Genomic DNA, 22,682 nt, shown 5'->3' on the forward strand with positions numbered 1-22,682 from the left:
ATTATCTCCCCCTTCACCAGGTTTACAGGTGAGGTGATAGTTGATGGGCTCGGCTTCGGCTTATCAGAGAGCAGCCTTCTTTCACAGAGTCATGCTTTCCCAGCTGATTCGGTTTGCTGCACCAAAGGGCTTTGTCCAGTCCAATTCCACTGCTGTCCCAGCGCATCTTAGAGTTTTCAGAGCAGTTTTCCAATGATCTGTTTCCTACCTGTTACAGATGAGTTCACCTGCAAAACACATCTCACTCGGATGAAGCTGAGTGCAGCCAATGATCAGGTCAGAAGATACTTTAATCCCCAAATCGTCCCTGGACCCGGCAGGTTTCAACTTGATACTATTTCTTTTCCCTAAAGCATCCAAAAATACTCACACAACTTCTTCTTCTGCCGATACAGTAGAACCGCAATCTGACAAAAAAGAAACGGCTCAGAACCAGAGGGGCTCTGGATCAGAACAAAGAGGCGGTGTCTGAGAGAAGCTTAGGAACAGACTGCAGGAATGAGGTGTTTTCTTGGAAGAAGGGGTGGACGGTTCAGGTGCAGGACAGCAGATAGTCCTGTCCAGACCCGTTTCTGTCAAAACAGCATTTGTTCTCCGCTCAGCTCGAGTCCAAACAGCAGCTCTTTGATCCGCTGCTGCTGGCTCTCACTTGTAGGGAGGGGTCCTACAAAACAGGGGTTCCAACAGGCCCCCAGCCTTGGCCAAGCTTCATGACAGATCAGCAGAGCGGGTTTTTGTTTCTGTTTTTGTGGGTCAAATTAAGGCTAAAACCAAAACTTGACTTTTCAGGATAACTTTGTATGTGTGTGTGTGTGAGGGGGTCCCTGTCTGAAGAATGTGTGTAAGGACTTGTTTACTTGGAATCTAATGTGAGACCCCTCAAAATCTTCCAGTAGAGAGTGGTTCCTGTGGATACTTACATGAATATTTAAATTTCTAAGCTAGATCAGGACCTAAAGACCTAATCAACCATTTTCTCCTGCGTTTCAGCCGGGACCAGGGATCCTTCAGGTCCAGGTTTTTGTCCAGGTCTATTTCAATCTGGTTGCATGATCATTTAGGATGTTTACATCCAAACACAGACGCTGCTTGAAGGGAGTTTTATAAATTATGTTTATTATCATGGCAGTAGTCATTTCTGAAGGTTACATGTGAGTAAAAGTTAAATATAGATTCTCCACATTGGCTGCCAAACCGATGGATAAAACCACCTCTTGTCTGCAGGTTTTGAACCGAATCGGTCCGTGAAGTTGGCTCGCAGTTGGTTTGGTTTGATTCTCTGATTTTATCTGCACTTTTCCAGTAAGCCTTCAGTGTGTGTAGTAGTTCAGTCAAAAACAAAGCAGCAACTGCTGGATCCTGGCTCTGCTCAGGGACCAACCCAGTCCAGAGAGAGGTTGGGGGGTGTGGTTTGAAGCTCCAGGAACCCCACAAGTTTAAATACTGAATCTTCAGGTGGGAGTTGTCACCTTGTGTTCAAGGTTCTTGCCATCCAGTTGGAGGTTTCCGAACATATTCTAAAACTCGTGGTGTGGCTCCCAAGTGGGGCTGATCAGGTCAGAAATCCTCTGTGACCGACAGGAGAAGCAGTTACCGTGACATCAGACACGTTAGTAGTCATTGTAGCGGTACGTGTTGGGGTAGGCATAGTGGTAGTCGTAGCCATCAGCGCGCTCCGTTTTGGTCTGCAGGGACTCGGGAGGAAACGATAGAGACTTGATGACCCCCCCAGACTCCTCTGTCACCTTCACCTCAGTGGAATATGAGGAAGAGGAAATGTCGTCCAGCAGAGAGGAACAGGCAGAGAGGCCCGGCTGTTTGGGGGGGGTGCAGGGCTGGTAGGATTGGAGTCCAGCTGAGGGTTTAGGGCACGACTGGTATTGGGGCAGGGCACCTGGAGGCTTTGGGCACGGCTGGTAGGACACCTAAGAACGAGACGAAAGGCTGACATGTTTATTGTTGCAGAAGTTGACAGCACATTTGCTGTTCAGAGTGACCATAGTCCCCCCCCCCACCACACCCATGTGCATTCTGTGCAGTAGGGGGGTGCCTTTATGGAGGTGATCACCTTGGTTGTGGTAGTGATTATTGTCTGCAGTGGCGCGGGTGACCCTGGTGTGTTGCTAGGGTAACGGCAGGGGTACTCCGCGCTGTAGTAGTGGTGGTTGTCCCCGTATGGGGAAGTGCTCTTCAGCAGCTCCTTCCAAGCTGGAGGGGGCTTTGTCTGGGGCTCAAAAGAGGAGGAGGACAGAGGAGCTGAAGATGAAGATGAGGTTGAGGAGGAACCCAAGACCGGCCCCACCCTGCAAACAACCAAGGGCAGAGGATCAAACAGAGAGTTAGACCAAATTACAAGTGTCAAACTGTATTTATTTTTTCGTCTTTGTATGATTTCAAACATTTAGACCAGGGGTGCCCACACTTTTGCGAGCTACTTTTGAAACAACAAGATCTACGGATGCACAGAGAGAGAGAGAGAGAGAGAGGTGTATTCAGTGTGTAGTGAGGAGTCTTCCAGTCTCAATCTCAAATTCTTCTTAATATTTAACCTCCTCGATAAAAAAGAGAACACTGTAGTTCGGTTTTGTTTGTAGACCCCACCAGGATCTGGTGGCATCAAACTTTTGACATCTGCTGTTACCCTTTGGAAGGGACCAGAAATGTTAATTATTAAAACTTTGCTCACAAAGTTGTCAAAGTTAAACTGGAGCAAGACTCAGGCCGTGGTTACCTGGATACCTGTGAGCCTGATCCCAGTTTCTGCTAAATCTAGACTGACTTGTTTCATAAACAGAATGGGGTTTCAGAATTTTCAGTCCCATTTCAAACTGTATAGCTTAGGTTCATGTCACGTTACGGTTCAGATGTGTGAAGATTGAAAGAAAATTCTACTGAAACTCAACCCAAATGTAGAAGATCTGATCTCTTCAAGGGTTCCCAGCAGATTTATATCATCAATCCAACTTTTTCCAGTTCAGATGCTAAGTTAAGCTTCAGGGGCTCATCTTAACTGTTTCCTCTGCTAAAAATGTGGAGGTAGTTCAGAATCTGGTTTGGGCCAGTCCCCTTGTTCTAAAGTGTGGGAGCCAAACCTGGGGTCACAGAGGTCAGAGGTCATGGGGTATGAAGGTGGGGTCAGGTATCCTTGGAATTCATAACTGGGCCTACTCATGAAGAGCTTGGTGTTGGCTGGTTTCTGCAGGGAGGGAGGGGGTTCACCCAGTGGATTGTGGGGACTGTAGTAAGGCTCTGGACTTTGGAATGCTGGATAATGTTGTGGGAAGTTGGGCTCAATGAAGGAGATTCTATCTGATGGCTCCACACAGAGGAGGGCGGGGCCCAGGGCCTGAAACACAGAAAAAGAGTAAAAACCCACACGCCATCTACATGTACATCCACACCGTTTTGACATGGAGTCCACCTGAGGGTCAATAAGTCTTCGTTTGGGCGTGAATGGAGGCGAGTTCACTCGTCTCTTTACTGAGCTTCTTCTGGCTTCAGTTTCCGATTTAGATTCTGGTCTTGGGTGATCATGGACCCCTTTAGCCTGGAAGACAACAGCAACAGCAGACATAAAGTTTGCAGGAATCAGCATTGCTGAGTCAGTCAGCAGCCTCTGGGTTAACCCAACATTTTAACAGATGCTGTTGAGATCCCAAACTTCCATATCCACACCTATAGTTTTAACTTTCAGTCAACCAGAATAAATCAAATGTTGCCAAATGGAAGTAATCCTGTTAACCTCCAGAGGTGTTAAATTGAGTCACATGACTTGGACTCAAATCATGAATGCAACAAATTTAAACTTCACTTGGACTTCAACAGCAGGAACTCATGAATTGATTTTGACTTTAGCCTTCTTACTTGCTATGTCTCCAACATTCAAAGGTTAAAAAGTATGTTGACATAAACTGAGACTCAACAACGAACAACTTTGTCCGAAGTTACACAACGGCTGAATCCCAATTCTTATCCTAAACCTCCGGCTTCTCCCTACCCCTCCAATAGTAGGATTATTGCTAAGGTTTCCGAAATCGCATTTTTAACCCGTGTGTTATCCTAGGCACTTTAACATTGGGAGTTGGGTCATCTAGACCCACTAGACAGTGCTCTGAACCTTTTTTCTTCAATGATTTGTGATCTTCACTGGTGTCCATGGATTACATGAAATCTTTCCACCTTTATCCACCTTTGTCATGGTAGGGAGAACACGTCAATGGTCATCTTGACCCCATAGGAAAGCACAGGGGGTTACGGGCTAACCCTCGCAGCAGAGGGCTCAACATCCCTCCGCGTCACGTCGTTCTGCAGAGCTTTTGTTCACGTCCGATTTCGAAGACACTATTTTGCCACAACTCTCCATTTGGAGGGCTAAATGTAGGGGTAGGGGGAAGCTGAAGGGGAAGAATTTAGATTTGGTTCAAGACTGGTAAGTTCTGAATGACAGATGACGGCTAAGTAACTCTGCTAGCTGCTGTTAAATCAATGTGACTGTGAACTCTCTGTTAACGTTACATTATATGGACGTGCAGGGAGCTTTTGTAATCACAGCCCGGCCAAAGGTGATTTCACAGACTGTCAACGGGTGGGACACGAGCATTGACTGTATAATGGATGCAAGCAATGGCGTATACCTGTATAGCACTTTTCTACCTTCTTCAAAGGCCCAAAGTGCTTTACAGTCACACACGTTCACACACTAATGGTGGCTCCGCTGCCAAACACTGGCGCCAACCTTCCACCAGAGGCAAGGTGGTGTTCAATGTCTTGCCCAAGGACACGTCGGCACATGGGCCGGAACCTGCAATCTTCCGATCAGAGGTCGACCGCCCTAACCCTCCATCATTGATTGTACATGAGAACTGGACTGAGCGGTTATGTGGCTGTACCTCAGCAGGTGCGTGCCACGACGGCAGAAACAAGAGTGAAAGGTTCAAGCCCTTATATCTTTTATATTGCCAGACCAAAGCAGCAGCAGATAAACAGCAACCGCACGACGCACCGCAAAACCAGAGACGGCCCTCCCCCAGGCGCTCCAAACAGGAAGTACCTGATGGCTCTAAGAAGCCAAAATCCAATAGAATTTTATGGAGAGATAAACAGCTGTTAGTTATTTTATTGGTCAGAATAACCATTCTTGCCCTCATAAGTTTTTTCAAACATGTTCTTGATAACTCTATTTTTTTCATGATTTTTTTTCTTTATTATTATTGAAGTTATAAACAGACCAATTAGATGCCTCAGTAAAAGCATGTGGTGCCTGCTGACCCCCAGCTTAATGATTGATTGTCAGGTTCTCCTGACTCACTGTCATTGGAAGGGGCGTGGGCTTTGAACAAGCTCATTCCTGATTGGCGACAGTAGTTGCCATAGAAACTTAGACTCAGACCGACTAGGACCAATAACCGCTGTCTTGCTCGACTGAATTAGCTTCGTTTAGCTTTTCTATGGTGACATCACATGTACTCAGTCCAGTTCTCTTATACAGTCAGTGAGTGGGGCAGGACACAGTCAGAACCACTGGCAGGGCCGTTGGTGGGTTGGCCGGACTTGGCTGGAGGCTTCCTGGAGCTTTAGTTTTACTTTATATTTTCAGAGGGGTTCTGTCATCTAATCTTTGGGACACTGTTCTTGGTAATTCAATCAATTGTTTATTAGTGTTGTTCTGAAGGAGTTGCGTCTTGGCTGTGGTGTTGTGTTTTGGTAAAGAGGCCTCCTTACCATTATTACCGTTGAGGGTTGGGCCTGATCGAATCCCCTCTCATTCACACACTCAAAACATAATCTGCTGGCTCCAAAAGCCTTTCCACACATACATGTCAACACGTTAACAAAACCATACTGATCACCTCACAAACAATATGAACGTAAACAAAAACATGGCAAGCATATATTGTTCCTATACAAATACCAAGAACCTGTTTGTATAAAGGTGAGCTGCCACCTGTCATCAGGTGAGTGTCCATGTTCTGCTGTGGACGATGATGCGTGTGGAATGGAGAAAATGAGACAACGGGGGAGTGCCTAGTCGTCCCCACGTGCAGCCCCCTGCCGAAGGTGAGGCAGCAGTGGCCGTCAGGACCCCCCAGACACCTGCGTTGAGACACTTTGCGAAGGTACCTGCTCCCCAGGCAACCAAATATCAGCCACCCAGACACAGGCCGGCAGGACCGTCACAGGGTCCACAAGCTAGAAGTAAGATCTTAAGCCCGAGCCCGAATCAGAACCCGACCCGAATTACTAAATGACAATCATTACGTTCGGGTCGGGCCGGGCTTCTCTCTCGCTGACTTCTTTAATAACTATATTTTAACAGCTGCAAAGAAGCTCCTTAGGCTGGCGGTTGTCAAACAGCTCTTTATTAATCCTGTATGTCAGAACGGTTACCGCACAAACCGAAAGGAACAGCCAGCTTCTTACTCAGAGGGAGAACGTTCACCGAACCTTAAGACAAGGGAAGGGAAAAGGCAAACAGGCACCGCCGTGGCTGCAGTATTTCTCCGCGTAATGAAGCGAGTGCGCATGAAGATCTCTCTTTCACTCTCTTTGTCCGGCCTCTTATTCTGTGTTCCAGCGTTATTTCGTTGTGCAAATGCATTTATCATGATCATAAAAATATGTAGATATTTTAACCTTAAGAAATCTTGCGCTTTTTTCTGCCAAAAATACTATGAGATAAAGTGAAATTTCGGGTTTGCCTCGGGCTCGGGCCTGCAAATCAAGTTAATTGGTCGGGTTCGGGCTGGGTTCGGCTTTAATGCCCGCGGGCCTGGGTCGGGTCGGGTCGGGCTGGATTTTTTAGGCCCGATCTTACCTCTACCACAAGCGCCAGAGAACAGAGGGGCAGACGAGCACAGACAGGGCACGCCCCAACAGTCCTCCCCAGGGGCCCAGCACAAGGCCACATCCGCTGGAGGAGAAATCCCTCCAGACCAATAAGAGAGTGTCCATGAGAACTGGGGGTCCCCTACCAGTGTGGCAAACATGGACCAACCAGGTGCTCGTGTTGTTAGAAATTTTAAAGAGGTCCAGCACTCTGAGTCAAAGACCAGAACAAGCTCTACGGGGACATGGACACACCACCAGGCTCAGATGTGATGTGATCCTCAACTCTTGGCCTAGCCAGAGAACTCAGGGATTCCCCTCCTCATGTGGAGAAAGGACAAGCAGGACCAGGAAGCCAGTGTGCAAGGGACCAACACCATTGATGGCCCCAACCCCATTGAGGGCCTGGTTCCCCCACAAGGAATGGGGTAGGGAATAGAAGGTCAATGGCCCCTCCTTCCTTGTTTGCGTAAAGTGTGTGTTTGTGTTAGAAACAACAGATCCGACCCAACCAAGGGACAGGCTGTCAAAAAAGATTTTGTGGTCCCTGCTTCTAAAGCGCTTCAATCATATTTTGATCTATGGAAAAAGTTTTTCCAGAGGTCTTTTACTTATAATAATGCAGACTTTAGACAACATTTTAAAAGTATTGACATTTTCTTGGACAAAGTGTCTACAGAGCAGCAGGAGTTCATCGGCAGTTAACTTGAGTTCTGGGTGTGAATACTAGCACGGATGTAAGCCTCCACTGATTTCCCCTCATCCCTTTGTTTAGACCAGGGGTCAGCAACATTTATGACATGAAGCACCAATTAGAAATGTTCTCCTTAACAACGGTGCCGTTACCAACTTTAATGTGAACTAACACCATTTCCAATAGATCTGAAAGTTTATTTACTCACAAACAGCAGGTCAAATAACATTTTTAAACATATTTTGGCATGAAGTCAAAAAAGTGCTTTCATAACAATAATGCACAAGGAAAATAAACCAAAGTTGAAATAGTGTTTCATCTATGTTTGTTTGAAACAAACAGTCCTGCATTTGTGGTTTGTCGTACCTGCAGCAACAGGACTGGATATGTCAGCTGTGAGTGGCGATCAGCTGTGGTATTCATTTTAAAACCTGTTCACATTTCATATTGACAAAACAGACGGAAAGTCTGGGTTTGGGTATCAATCAATCAATCAAGCTTTATTTATTTAAAAAAACACTTTTCATGTGTGCAGCTCAAACCGCTTTACAATTAAAAACAACAAAATACAAAAAAGTTAGAAAACTAAAACTAACCCTCCCCTCTGCCCTCCCCCCCCTCCATTTACACATACACATTATGACTAACACAACGGCGCCAGTGTGTGCGGCCTGCCGTCTGCTCCTGCTTTGCGTTTTAATATTTTTGCTTTTAATAATGGTTATGACCCAAAAATCTACCCGCCTGCTGGTGTATGATCAAAAATCACTACTGGATCCCAAGCACAGGTCTCGACTCACAAGATGTTCGTGGTCAGAAACCCCTGCCCGCTTTTCTAGAGGGAGTTCCTGCTTTTCTCTGCCGCCCAACGGCTCTCCCTCCCCCAAGGAAAAGACGCCATCGTTGCCATGGAAGACAAGGTGGTAAAATGATCCGCATAAAAACCCATCTGAGAGGTTTTACTGGACACACCAAGGCTGAATTCAAAGAGTTTAGTCGCCACTGTTCTTCCTATCGCTCCCTGGAGCCTGTGATCAGCTGGCTGACTCCTGTCAACGGGGTTTGACAAAACGGCCCTGGTTGCCCGGTCTGCGCCATAGAGGAGTTAACGCCTGAACCCTGCGACCCCTTTGCCGGGAAATCTGGGGATCATCTGAGGATCAACTCCTGTTGAACGCACGCTCCATCACTAACGAAGCTTTTCATCTGAATGACTCTTTCACATCGGAGCACTTGGACTTCCTTTGCCTGACAGAGACATGGCAGCGGAAGATGGAGCGCATCCATCTCAACAATCTGTGGGACGGGGCAGTCTGGGGGGGACTGGCCGCCATCTACCAGGACATTTGGTAGTCTTCTAGCCTCCGGCTGGAAGCTGAGCTCAGATTCTTTCAGCTCATTTGAACTGCAGATCACTAAGGTTGGATCTGACTCCCCGTTTTATTGCATTTTAATTTACCGACCTCCTGGCCCTGCACGGGTATTTTTAGACGAGTTTGCTGAGTTTTAATCAGGTATTATCAATTTGAACCCTGTACTCTCACTGGGTGATTTTAATATTCACATTCATGACTCTTCCTGTGTCTCTGCTTCAGAATTGTTATTTATAACTAAATATTTGAATTTTGCACACTCTGGACATAGTCTTTTCCCTAAGTCTACATATTAAGCAGCTTAGAGTTAAAGACAGTCACATCGGTGATCACTGCTGAATTTTCTTTAGCCTTGTGCTATCCTAGGCACTTTACCATTGGGAGTTGGGTCATCTAGACCCACTAGACAGTGCTCTGAACCTTTTTTCTTCAATGATTTGTGATCTTTACTGGTGTCCATGGATTACATGAAATCTTTCCACCTTTATCCACCTTTGTCATGGTAGGGAGAACACATCAAAGTAAGGGTGGGGTCATCTAAGATAGCACAAGGGTTAGTGTGATTTCCCCCCACCCGCCTTCACCCACACCTGTTAGAATGCAGAGACGAATTTTACGTCAGAATGAGTCGGATAGATTCACAGATCTGTTTGATACAAATTCTTTTAACCCTTTTGACAGTGTAGACTCTTTTTTGCACTCTTTTAACAGTCACTGTGAAACCATTATAAACACAATTGCTGCTGTCAGAGAGAGCGTCACTTCTAATAAGTCATTTCCTTGGATAACTGCTGACATTCGTTCCTTCAGAAGACTTTGTCGTAAAGTAGAACGTCTATGGAAAACAATAAAACTGGAAGTGCACAGGCTGCATCTTAAAGAGCCACCCTCCACCCTAAATGATATGATAAAGCAAGCTAGGTCAACATTTTTTCACAAACTTATTTCAATGAACAAAAGAAACCCAAAAGCAATTTTTAACACCATAAACACACTCACATCACCCTCTTCCTCTCAACACTTTAATCTTTTCCAGTCTGATTGTAACACTTTTTTTCAGGCCTTTTTGGCTCGGATATCGGATATGTCGACAAAAACAACCTGGTCCCTGCAGTCTGTGACGGCTGCAGGCCATAATTTTGAATCAAAATGATCGATTGGAATCTGATCTAAAGAAAGTTCTCTTTATTAATGATTTTTCATAAAATAACATTTGTATTAGTTTTTTGCTAAATACATCATTTAAAGATCTCTGGACCCGATTTCTCTTTCAGCACATACGTTTCCGTTCAGCTGAGTGACAAAGTACTGAACCGGTTCTACCTGGAAGAAGATGGATTTTCCGTCCACTCTCCAGAAGTTGGTGACAGGATAGCCGCTGTGACCTCGACACGGCAGCAGCTCCAGACCAGCGCTGCAGCTCGGGCAGAGCTTTTCTGGAACGTACATCGTTATGAGTTTGGTCTAGCAGGGACTACGGACACATGGTCTCACTCAGTCCTTACTTTGCTGTTTCTGCCGAGCTTTGTCACATATGGCGGGTCGGAGCTGCAGTCTGGATCCGTCTGGCAGCGAGCACCCCCGAGAACAGACCACCACACCCAGACAGGACTTCTTCAGGATCTGACAGTTGTGGTTGTTGGTGTTCCTCATGGCCCAGCCCGACAAATGTCGCTGAGCGTTTTTATCTTCAGCTGCAAAACAAAGAGACTCGCAAGTTCAAACCTCCCAAGTGTTCAGCCGCTCCTCAAAGACTGCTGTATGATCTGAGGTCCAAGAAAAAGGTTCAACCTTTCACCTGCTTTTTGTTGCCACTGTTGCAGTTTCCCATGGATTCAGTTAGTAAAAGTCAAAACAATAAAACGTTGGCCTAAAAACTGTATTTATTAGGATTTGTGCCAACAAGAAAAGATGCTTGACTGCACAGACACATCTGCTCATTAACCTAAAGGTTCAACTGTCCAATCAGAACACTTATTCACAGCTGAGGAGGCATTTCATCTGTACGGTAAACTCAAAATGTCTCACCGCTGTAGATGTAGCGAACGTAACCATCTGTCCACTCCTGGAAGGGGTCGAACTGCTTCAGGTCCTGCACACAGACAGAGACAGCGAGACAGTCAGACAAGTGCAGACAGACAGAAGGAGACACAGACAGACAGACAGACGGGTCAAAGTTGGAGGAGTCTTCTGGTTGACTCTTGTTACACTAAACATCTAAAGAGGACAGAATGAATGCTTGCCTGCAGTGAAGAATCCAAAAGAATCAAACAGATTACAGAACAATCAGTCTATCTGGCAGTAAAGGCCGTCTCTATAGGTCTCTGTGCTCAGCCTGCATGACATGCTTGGACAGTGTCCAGTTTTTTAACTGGACATTGCAAATATTTTACGTGTTGTAATTAGAACCTGATCAGCAGCTCTTATGTTTCAAAAAGAAGGTGCAGTTGGGCGGTTTATAGGACGGGGTAGATATTGATCAGTGTCAGGGCGGCCTGAAGATCAGCTGACAAAGTCTCTTTCACTGTTTTGGTTTGAGTGAAAACACAAATATGAAAACCAGTTTTGGTGTTTGAGCAACAACATCAGCGCATGCTATGTCAGCAGGCTCTTCACAACCTCTACTTAACCTTCAACTGACAATGAAATGGTTCAGCAAGACTTAGAGCTGAGTCAGCAGCTCCAAAGACCTTCAGCTAACCTTCCAATAGTTTGTGCTTCTGGAAGGTCTGGAATATTTGAATGATACTAACCCTTCCAGGTCAAGGATCACTCAGAAAACCTGAAAAGTTCAGATGTTTAGACCCTTGACTAGGCAAATAAAGCAGTTATGTCGTCCTTCTCACTTCTTTTCCAGCTTCCCAAAATTCTGCCATCTGCTCAAAACCACATCACTGTTAAATATGCCCACTAAATCACTAAAAACACAAGACTTAAATAAATATTGCATAATATATAATTTGATAAAGAAAATCAAGACAGTTTTTATGAGCTTTAGTATTTCCTTAACAGATATTTTGCTTGGATCCACCAATCAGAATCAGAGCAGCACCACAAAGTCTAACATCTCCGCTCTGTCTCATTCAAACTCAATAACACAGAAAAATCCTATTTGCTTTTGTGTTCATTCCTCTTGGTTCCTATTCTCAGTTTTTAAAAAAAATTATATTATTATTTGCTTTATTGTTAAACACAGATAAAATCACAGCAATGTGTGAAATTATTATTCATGTAGGTGTTGTTGATGACAGCCTAAACCAGGGGTCGGCAACCCAAAATGTTGAAAGAGCCAAATTGAACGAAAAAAACAAAAAACAAACATTTCTGTAGCCGCAAAATATTAAAAGCCCTATTTAAGCCTTATAATGAAGGCAACACATGCAATATGTATATATAATAGCTATATTAGCCTTCTATCAAAATGAAGTTGCTACAAATACATAGTGAGCATTAACAACTAAATGTTTATTTGCCCTGCATTGCATTCTGCAGAGAACGACAGGTCAAGTGACTGCTCTGTTGTGCAAATTTAACTTCATTACAATATCAATGAATTATGTTTCATTAATTTGATAAAATTAAAGAAATGTCATAAAGAAATCTGATTTTTTATGTCATTTTTATTTTGAGGATTCGAACAAAAAACAACAAAACGGAACGTGCGTGACGTGCCCCTCTCTGGGAACTAAACAGAGTGCAATAAAACGCAGCCTGCATTTATAAAAAAGAAAACAACAGCCCTTTGAAAAGGTAAAGTATATAAAATCAAATTAATAAAGTTAAGGCACACCTGCGCAATAATCATGCTGTCTAATCAGCATCTTGATATGGCACACCTGTGAGGTGGAATGGATTGTCTTGGCAAAGGAGAAGTGCTCACTATCACAGATTTAGACAGATTTGTGAACAATATTTCAGAGAACTGGTTATTTTGGGTATGTGGAATATGTTTCACATCTTTGAGTTCATACAATAAAAAATGGGAGCAATAACAAAAGTGTTGCGTTTATATTTTTGGTCAGTGTATGTGCAAATGCCAAGCAAGTCACTGCAGGGGGTAAACCACAGCAGCATCCACTTCGTTCGCTGTACATCTCTGGCAAAGACAGTCAGCTTGCGCTCGAATGTCAGAACAGCTTCAAGCATTTGCGGCGCCTGCAGATCACGTGTTCGAAACAGACGACAAAGTGACGCAAAACGTCACCCCTGGACAGCCATCGGACTTTGTTGTGTAGCAGGAGATCAGAATATTCGTTTTCAACTTCATCAAGCAATGCACGGAACTGACGGTGGTTCATTTACATCAGCCACCTGCCTAGCGGTCTGCTGCCCTGCTGGTAGAAACATGTGTCGCAGGCTAAGACTCAAATCTTCATTGACAAAAATGTTGAAATTTAATATTTATTCTACACATTCTTACAGCATTGGAAAACGTTAAGAATGTTTGTGTCTTGTTTTTCTTTCTACAGACACCATATTAAAAATATATATATATATTTCTCTCCCCAATCTTTTTATATTTTCAAACATTTTTGAAAATGCTCCAGGGAGCCACTAAGGCAGCGCTAAAGAGCCGCGGGTTGCCGACCCCCGGTCTAAACCAATGTTGTGTGTTCAGAGATGCTCTTCTGCAGACCTCGGTCGGAACCAGTGGTTCTTTGAGTTCCTGTTGTCTTTCTATCAGCTGGAACCAGTCTGGTCGTTCTCCTCTCACCTCTGGCATCAACAAAACATTTCTGCCCACAGAACAGCAGCTCACTTTATATATTCTCTTTTCTGGACCGTTCTCTGTAAACCCTACAGATGGTTGTGGGTGAAAATCCCAGTAGATCAGCAAATCGTCAGATCTGCCCGTCTGGCACCGACAACAACGTTCAAAGTCATTAATAAAGGTAATTAGTCAATCACCATTCTTCCTCATTCTGATGCTTGTTTTAAACTGCAGTAGATCATCTTGAACATGTCTACTTTGAGTTACTGCCATGTGATTGGCTGATTAGAAATTTGCATTAACAAGCAGCTCGGAGGGTGGCTGGGATAGGCTCCGGCAACCCCGTGACCCCGAAAGGGAATAAATGGTAAAGAAAATGAATGAATGAATGAATGGGAGGGTGTGCTTAATACAGTGGCCGGTGAGTGTTCATATACAGTATAGTCCTCAGTTGTTTGCCGGTGTGGCCCTGCAACAGACCTCTCCCTGCCTCCGCCCAGCAGTGGCGGGGTTAGAGTCCGGCAGTCCCGTGACCCCGTAAGGGATAAAACAGGCTCAGAACATCGAAGGATGGATGTTTGCCTGTGTTCTACAGTAGATGATGATGTTATAGAGAATAAAACAAAAAGAGGGTGTGCCTTGTCACCCCTACACAAACCCTCCAGCAGTAGGGGAGTTGGCAATGGTAACTAGGACCCCCAGAGGCCTGCACAGAGAAGCAGAATGAGGGAGTCTGCCTCCAATCCAACCAGACTCCAGCCACCTGGACCAGAGTCAGAAGGACCCCCAGCAGCAAAGAGCAGGGGGGGCAGGATTATGGAGAGCACAAACCCCATCCAAGACAGACAACAGTACTCCAGCTGTGCCAAGGGTACAGCACAAAACCCTATCCACATGAGAACGCCTTCAAGCCCCAGACAAGCAGTCCACCACCACCCAGGAGCCGTGATCACCACACCAGCAGAGAGCCAGGCAAAGGCAGATCCTCCCTGACCCAGAGGAGGGTACCAGCAAGAGACAGGGAGCCATGACAATAATGGTAAGTGCAGACTGACCAGGATCCCTGGTATTGGAAGGATAAGGAGACTCTGAATCGGCATCACCGGAACACGAACATCCCCAGGCTCAAATGTGATGTGCTCCCTGATTCATGGCATAGCCAGAGGTCTTCTCCTTCCAGGAAGGAGAAAGGGTCATCAGGCCAAGGAGGCCAAGCAGCTGTCTCCCCCCATCACAGGAGGAGGAGAGAGAAGATCTGTGACCACCACCCTCCTTTTGTATCATGTCTGTGTGTGTTGGTGTGGGAAGTGTGAGTAGAAGAAGGTGCAGTTGATTTCAACATCTAAGAGAATTTCAAGTAGGTACCTAGGAAGGCCGAGGACTTTTAGTCTCAGGGTTCTTTACCTCTCTTGCCCTGCAGCTGTGGCCATCGGCTCTCTGATGCCTGTCGCAATGGCAATCCCCAAAGGTGAGGGGTGCTGTTAAGCTGAAAGAAATACTACCAACTCTGACTGGCTTGTGGGATTCCTCTAGACACTGACAAGTATCCACAGTCTTAGCCAGCTGTGGCTGGGGCAGTTGTGATGGCAAAAAAACATTTGGATCAAAAAACAGCAGGTTTATTTGACTATAAAGGAATAACAACCAATCACAGCGGACAACACACATGATGCAGCAAAAACGGATCAGTCCTTCATTCCAGTCCAATGTGTGGACAGACTTTGAATAAAGTCCTGTGACCATCCAGTGTCTAGAATGTTCTAAGAATGTTCCCTTTGGATTCTTTGGATGTGGAAAAACAACAGTGGTGAACTTTAGGAAACTAACATGTGAATGGATTTGACATTCATTCTAGTTCACTTGTTTGTTTCATTTCCACTTGATGATCTGGAAGAAATCCAAGAATCTGGAAAACTGTTCAGTAGCAGGAATTTCTGTCTGAGTCTCACTGCAGGAAGTTTGGATGAAGAGGATCTGGATCCATATTAGGTCAGAGAATTGGATCCAACCAGATCGATTAATATGAACTGATATCAACTATGAATCATATCGTCCACCACAAATTATGACATTAATCAAATTATTTTTCAAATACGTTGTTGCACCCTTATTTCTATGGCAAACACTCCCACACCCCTTCCTCTGAAAGGCACCAAGGAAGAATTTGACAATAAAAACGGTTTAAACATTCAACTGAAGATCACAAACTTTAACTGAGGCATCTGGTTGGCAAGTCTCTATAACTTGAATCACTTGCACTACAGCAAAAGGGTCCTTCTACAATTAGGGGCACATTTGTTGTCAAGTTAGAACTCAAGATAGCAAGATTATTTTTTGATAAGTAAACTATATATTTCTGTAGTACAGGCTAAATGAATTAATTGGCAAGCTTAAGCTCAAATGAATGTTAAAATAATTAAGTCACTGTTTTGTCAACTGTGTTTCGGACAATTGTGTGCGTGCGTGTTGGAGTCCATTGACAAAATATTTTGAGGCTATGTCTGAATTCCTTAAATACTATGTAGTGCAGAACTGTTTGTTGCACTGCATTTTAAAAGTCATTCGGACCACGCTCACTCCTTTAACTGTGAATATGACTTCACCCATTTCATGAAATGAAAATCAGTTTATTTGGAAAACCACTGTGTTCTACTGATTCCAGCTCAGACGAGGAAAACTAAGACGTATGTGGATCTATTCGCCTGAAGGCCCTCCGATTGGAGCAGCTGCCTCACTGCTACAGGATTTTTCAATACACCATGATTTGAATAAAGAAATACTCAGAAATGCTATTTTATGTGATGTCTGCAGGTGATAGTTTGGTTTTTGTTGGTGTTTCACTCTTTCTTCCTGTGCTGGCTGACTGTGGCTTCTCCACACCCTTATCCATACCCTCACCTGACCAGCTCATGACATTTTCATCTTAATTTTCCTTTAAATTCACGCAGTTTTATCTTTGTGTTTTTTTGGTTTACAATTCTTTGACCTTGGAGCTTATGTGGCGACAGTGGCTCAGGTGGTTGAGCGGGTCGTCCAATGATCGAAGGGTTGGCGGTTCGATCCCCGCTCCCACCAGCCAAATGTTGTTGTGTCCTTGGGCAAGACACTTCACCCTCCTTGCCTCCAGTGTGGCTCCACTAGTGTGTGAATGTGTATGAATGATCCCGGTGATGGTCAGAGGGGCCGTAGGCGCGAAATGGCAGCCATGCCTCTGTCAGTCTGCCCCAGGCCAGCTGTGGCTACAACCGTAGCTTACCGTCACCAAGTATGAATGAGGAGTGAATGAATAATGGACATAATGTAAGCGCTTTGGGTGTCTTGAAAAGCGCAGATAAATCCAATCCATTATTATGTCCCCATCGATCTCCACATAATGTGAGGTCGGAGGCTGAAGGAGGAAACTTTCTGATGGTATCTCCATGCAAGTACCATCAGACATCTTCCCGGTGTGGCCAGGAAAAGCAGTGGGTTATGCAGCCCTTCTCTAATGGGCAGCATCACGCTGAGCCCTGTAAAGGTGCTGCTTCCCACCAGCAGTCAAAACCATCCCCCTAAAACACGTCATGCTGTGTGTCTCTCAATTTGAACAGAAATCCTCACATTAAACCTCCATCTGTGTAACACGGTTGACATTTCAGCCTCTTTAGGGCCCTAAACCTTATTAAACTCATCTTAGCATAAACCTGACATGCAGTTTTGGAAATCTAATATCTAAAGCAAGTTTACGTGAACAGTTAGCCATGAATCAACTCTGCATGTGCACAGTCAAATATTGAAGAGAAGTCACGACTAGCCACACGGTCTTTACATTTCCTAAGGATGTTGATCATGTGACTTTGAAACAAAGCACTGCTGATGTAACCTTGTGCTATCCTAGGCACTTTAACATTGGGAGTTGGGTCATCTAGACCCACTAGACAGTGCTCTGAACCTTTTTTCTTCAATGATTTGTGATCTTCACTGGTGTCCATGGATTACATGAAATCTATCCACCTTTATCCACCTTTGTCATGGTAGGGAGAACACGTTAATGTAAGGGGGGGTGGGGTCATCTGAGATAGCACAAGGGTTAAGGAGGCATTTTCAGTGGGTAACACGGCTGACGTTGGTTTCTTGGACACACAAATTTGATGTGCATCAAAAAGCAAAACAGATGTTTTTAAACTTTTGTCATTCTTTAGTAATTACTTGGAATAAAGACTTAAGAAAACGTTTTATGAAAACACTTACTTCAATGTCAGTATGAAGGACAAAACCTGACATTTAGGAAGTCGGACGGCATGAAACCAACAGCTTCCAGTTTAGTATTTTCTATTTCTCGATAGAAGTCTATGGAATTTTGGCTTTAGAGTCAGCAGGAACTTCCTGTGTGGAGCACGCGGGAGAGGAGAGGTCGCTTAGTCCAGGTCTTTTATACAGTCAAAGGAAACGAGCCAACTCCTCTCTTCCAGGCTAAAGCAATGTGTTAGCTGTTAGCTGGCTCATGCTTATCCAAATGTCACATGGTTGTCAGTAATCACTGCATAGGCTTGACAGATCATGTTTCATGAAAGAAACAACATCAAAAGAGAGAATTTGATGCAAAAAAAGAAAGAATGTTCAGATTTAAAAAAAAGTGAGTTTTTTATTGAAAAGACCCTATACTTACAGACCCACTTCAAAGAAGAGTGTGTTTTTGGTGTTTTTAACATTTTTTCACAATGGAGGACATTTATTAAAGAACTGATGATTAAAGCTGAGTTTCTGTTTTTCAATCGTGAGGGATCGTTAAAGGAAGAAAATGCGCCATTTCAAAATGTTTGTGACGCAGCAACAGGCCAAAGCCTCACTGCAGCTCCTCCTCCTCCTCCTCTTCCTCCTCGTCTACGTCTTTGGTTTCCTCAGAATCTGCCTCAAAACTGTGCTCCAATAATACTCGCCCTTCTGTTGTGCCGCTAATGTTATCTGGCTGAGCGATAAATCGACGAATTTGAAACATTAAACAACAAAAACAGCATTTTCTGAACACAATAACAGACATGAATCCACTGTGAATAAAACTTTATCAGCAGTGTCTAACATTACAGAGCCGGTGTTGAGCTGCATCTTTACTGTCAATGTCCAGAAACCAAACATGATCGTGTTTTTAGGCTGTTGTTGTTCTGATTTCATGTAAAAATCAATCAGCTGGATGAGAAAAGTGCTTTTTCTGTCAATCTGCAGTTGGCAAATGTGTCTTTATTTTCTCAGCAGGTTTGAATTTGACTTGACGGTTAGAAGACATTAACGACTTCGTGCTATTGCTTTTTCTTAACAAAATTAAGAGAAAAATCCTCCCTCCTCAGTGGGTTCAGACTACCGGTGACTGGCTGACACCCCCTCTGTATCCCCTCATGGGGGCATTTAGCTGTGCTAAAGAGAAGAAACAACTCATTTGTCATAGAGCATAATAAAAAAAAATACGTCAACGATGTGTGAAAATGCCAAAGAGCAAAGACTGATTAGAAATCTGAGTCACTTAAACTGTTGTTTTTATCGGATGTTTTCTTTGTTCTGACTTTCTCTCTTTCCATTAAACATGTCATTTTTTAAACAACAACTATAGTTTTTCTTTGTAGAAAATGTAATAATTTGTCTGGTAATTTTGCCCAGCTGGTGGGTAAAAACGGAAATGTTGACCTCTGGGGTTATGAGCATCAAACCACACGCCGCCAAACCCATTTGAATGTTGTAGCTGTCCAAAGCGGGAGTACTGATTCGTTTTAGCGTCTGAAACAGATACTCTGTCGAGCGCCGGAAGCTTTTGTCTTAACGAGACGCTCAAACTACTGACGGCTCTGAAAACATCTGCTGCAAACATTTGTACAGCTTGTATTTGGTTGAACTTTGTGTTTGAGGATATTTCCTTGTTAAAATAAAATAGTGTTTGTTAAATCTACTCTGTCATTTGTCATTTTGAATTTGTATTTTTGCATTTCTGATTTGGGGATTTTGCCAAAAATCAGCCTCGTCATCATTAAAAGATCTCTGGGACGCTTTGACGACGGATAAGAAGATGATTAGAGTGGACATGTAAATATTTTAAATATTCTGAGAGACTTTCTTCAAGGCCCAGTGGGCCTCACATACACACACAAATATAATATCATGAAAACAATTATATTGCCTATATTAAAGATCTAAATAGAGGGCATTTCAAGCTAAAAGTAGAAGTCCCATTCGTTGTCAGTTATTTCGTTTTCACCCAGGTGAGCGACGTGTTCTCTGCATGGGATTCATCCCATGGGGGGGCTGCAGCCACAGCCGCGCTCGGTCTAACCCTCCGATCCAACGGATCAAGCATCGAAAGTAAAATAGTAACCGGTCCAAACAGCTGAAATCCCATGGACGTCTAAAGAGACATAAACAGCTGTTAGCGAGTCTTTCTATTGGTCAGAAGAAGCGTTCTGGATCGGATACCTTTTATTAACATCTTCTTGATGATCCTCATTTTTGGTCAGGATTTTGTAGCTGTTCCCATTAAGAGCATTTGTCATGACTGCCTGGATTTGAACTCACAGCCTTCCTGTCTCAGGGTGGACACTCCACTGCAAGGCCACTGAACTATTTGGTGTTTTTTGTACAATAAAATCCTGTGACCTGCTTTATTATCTGGATTTTATTAGTTTTTTAATCAGTCTATCCCAAAATCTAACATTAAATCCAGGTTATCTACTTTTTTCCAAGTAGCCAATATTTATGTATTTATTTATTAATATTTAGATGTATTAAAGTTAAGGTTGCTTCTCCAATTGTGCTTCCAGTACTTTAACTTTACCGATAATAAACATTTTTATGTAAGTCAGTAGTAAAGTACCAAGCAGAACATCTGTCCTTTCTACCTCTGCAGGTGTCGGTGATTTAAGGTCATCCTGTGCGGTTCATTACAATATAGCAACAAGTACAAGTAGGCCTATTCTGTAATAGTTTGTATCACGTGTTTTTGATTGCTAATATCTAATATATCTGCTGATTTTAAAACAGGATTTGAACGTCCAAATGCCTCCATGTGTTGGAGGAGCTTTAAAGCAAATCAGCAAATTCCCCTAAAAAGTGAGGCTGTCTCCCCTCAACTACAGAACAGACACGACGGGTCAGGCTGTGAGCTCTTTCTATTCAGAGAGTTTGTTTTTCATCTATGAAAGCATCCTCATGTCTTCAGGTCATGGTCCACCTTGTTCACCTGCATCAGAACCCAACCGGAGCTTCTGCAGCCAATCAGGGAGCAGCGCGGCCTCCGACCGGCCGGTTTGCTCCTCCGTGACTCTTTCCGTCCTTGACGCTGAAACACGCGTGACCCGTGACATCTCCTCTCTAGAAAGATCATCGTGGTGCCGAGGCCGCGTCAGCATCTGCTTCCACGCTGAACGTGACGAGTGTCCACGCGTGGACTCACATCGCGATCCACTTTCTGACACACAGACCGGAATCCTACCGCCACTGAATCTGACTAAAGCCTTGACCATCATTCCACATGAGCGCCGTTTCTCGGCATTTATGCCCCAAACGTGTCAGTCTGCTGCATTTGCCCCTGCCGAGGGTGGCAGCAGAAGACGCGCGCGCGCAGGGCCCCGAGTCGTCCTTTGGGGGCCTAAATGTTATAAAAAATAATAATAAAAAAGGCCGATGTTTTAAGTTCTTTACGGTTTATTTTTTCTTTGACAATAATCAGAAAACAACAAAAAGAAAAATCAAAATAAAGCCGCTTTAGGCCCAAAGGCCCGGTTCTGGTTCCGCGTTTGTTCAGCTTCAAATTATGAAGATAAATTTGGACTCTGCTTGAACACCGAACCTCGTATTACAATGAATGTGGTTCGGTTCGGTGGTCATCACGCAGTTCTGAGCTCCAGATCAAAGTGCGGCGCACGCGCGTCTTCTTCATTTTACAATCATTTCTGGCCTTTTAGTGTTTGACTGAGAATATTTATAAATAATTCTAATGATTGGAAGATTATTTTGGAGCTGTTTGCGTTTCATTTTTCACGTTTAAATTTGTCTCTAAACGGAATTTCATTTTGGACTTTTAGTTTCGTTTCTTTTTTGAAAATCTAAAAAAAAAAACCACGTTTTTCAACGTTAAAAATAAAAACAGATCGAATCGAAAAGAATATTTCAAATGAGGTTTTCCAGTCTTTAACGCAATAAAGTACATTTTCCAGAAGCCACAGTTTTCATCTTATTATATTTACGGCTGATCCAGGAGGCCCGGTATCGGTGGTTCGGACGGTTCTCCTAGAACCCAGTTTTTATTCTTACAGTCCAGCTCGGTTCGGCCCGTTTGCGGCTCATCTCTCTCGTCTCGATTACGCTTCTGAGCTCGTAGGTTCGATACCAGCACAATTTCACCACGAGTACCACCAGTAAACATGTCAAACCGGACGGCGCAGGGTTCGGTTCCGGTCCACGCACCTGCGGCAGTTTGGGGTCGTTTATGTCCCAGGAGAACTTCATCCCGATCGAACACACGCAGTCCGTTTCCTCGCCCTCTTCTGCCCGGGACATGACTGGTTCTGGTTCTGGTCCAGATTCTTCTGATCTTAATGAGAACTCAATGAAAAACGTTTCAAAGTACGTGAAATCAGCACGTGCGACTCCGCGAGAGTTACCTGAAAGACTGACAGGACAGGTGAGCGCGAGGAGGCAGAGGAGGAGAGAGAGAGGGACAGAGAGGAGAGCCGAGTGTGTGTTTGGGTGAGCTCGCGCGTGTGTGTGTGTGTGGGTGTGTTTGCTTTGCAAACACCTCGTTGCTTTTCCAAAAACAAACTAATTAATGAATGTGCACCAGAACCAGGACTGAAGGAATACCAGACCCAGGACCAGGACTGAAGGAGACCAGACCCAAGACCAGGACTGAAGGAATACCAGACCCAGGACCAGGACCGAAGGAGACCAGACCCAAGACCAGGACTGAAGGAATACCAGGACCAGGACTGAAGGAGACCAGACCCAGGACTGAAGGAGACCAGACCCAGGACCAGGACTGAAGGAGACCAGACCCAGGACCAGGACTGAAGGAGACCAGACCCAGGACTGAAGGAGACCAGACCCAAGACCAGGACTG

The 22,682-nt window shown here is 44.3% G+C and overlaps 1 protein-coding gene across 3 annotated transcripts; it reads right to left on the reverse strand.

The window, feature by feature from the left end:
* Positions 1–1,089: 1,089 nt before the first annotated feature.
* On the reverse strand, positions 1,090–22,337 carry gcm2 (glial cells missing transcription factor 2). 3 transcript variants are annotated; one of them, XM_011473574.4, is made up of 9 exons: positions 22,228–22,337; positions 22,031–22,157; positions 10,921–10,984; positions 10,398–10,586; positions 10,216–10,328; positions 3,422–3,547; positions 3,093–3,346; positions 2,069–2,303; positions 1,090–1,925 (listed from the first exon to the last, which is right to left on the reverse strand). In XM_011473574.4, the coding sequence occupies exons 2-9, from the start codon at positions 22,121–22,123 to the stop codon at positions 1,611–1,613; spliced, it is 1,389 nt and encodes a 462-aa protein (XP_011471876.1). In that variant the 5' UTR covers positions 22,124–22,157; positions 22,228–22,337; the 3' UTR covers positions 1,090–1,610. The 3 variants fall into 3 exon arrangements, with proteins under 3 accessions (XP_011471876.1, XP_078794938.1, XP_020557738.1); XM_078938812.1 differs by having other exon boundaries at positions 22,031–22,168; positions 22,228–22,326; XM_020702079.3 differs by having other exon boundaries at positions 22,031–22,298.
* Between the last annotated feature and the right edge of the window lie 345 nt (positions 22,338–22,682).

This window comes from Oryzias latipes, chromosome 20, assembly GCF_053564925.1.
Source record: "Oryzias latipes strain Hd-rR chromosome 20, Olatipes_Hd-rR_3.1".
Lineage (NCBI taxonomy): Eukaryota > Metazoa > Chordata > Actinopteri > Beloniformes > Adrianichthyidae > Oryzias > Oryzias latipes.

Excerpts from the sequence above, each read along its gene's own strand:
- gcm2 (XM_011473574.4), bottom strand. The coding sequence starts at position 22,123 with ATGTCCCGGGCAGAAGAGGGCGAGGAAACGGACTGCGTGTGTTCGATC. Across the intron at positions 10,985-22,030 it reads ACGACCCCAAACTGCCGCAG|GACCTGAAGCAGTTCGACCC; the intron begins GTGCGTGGACCG and ends GTCTGTGTGCAG. Across the intron at positions 10,587-10,920 it reads CGTTCGCTACATCTACAGCG|CTGAAGATAAAAACGCTCAG; the intron begins GTGAGACATTTT and ends TTTGTTTTGCAG.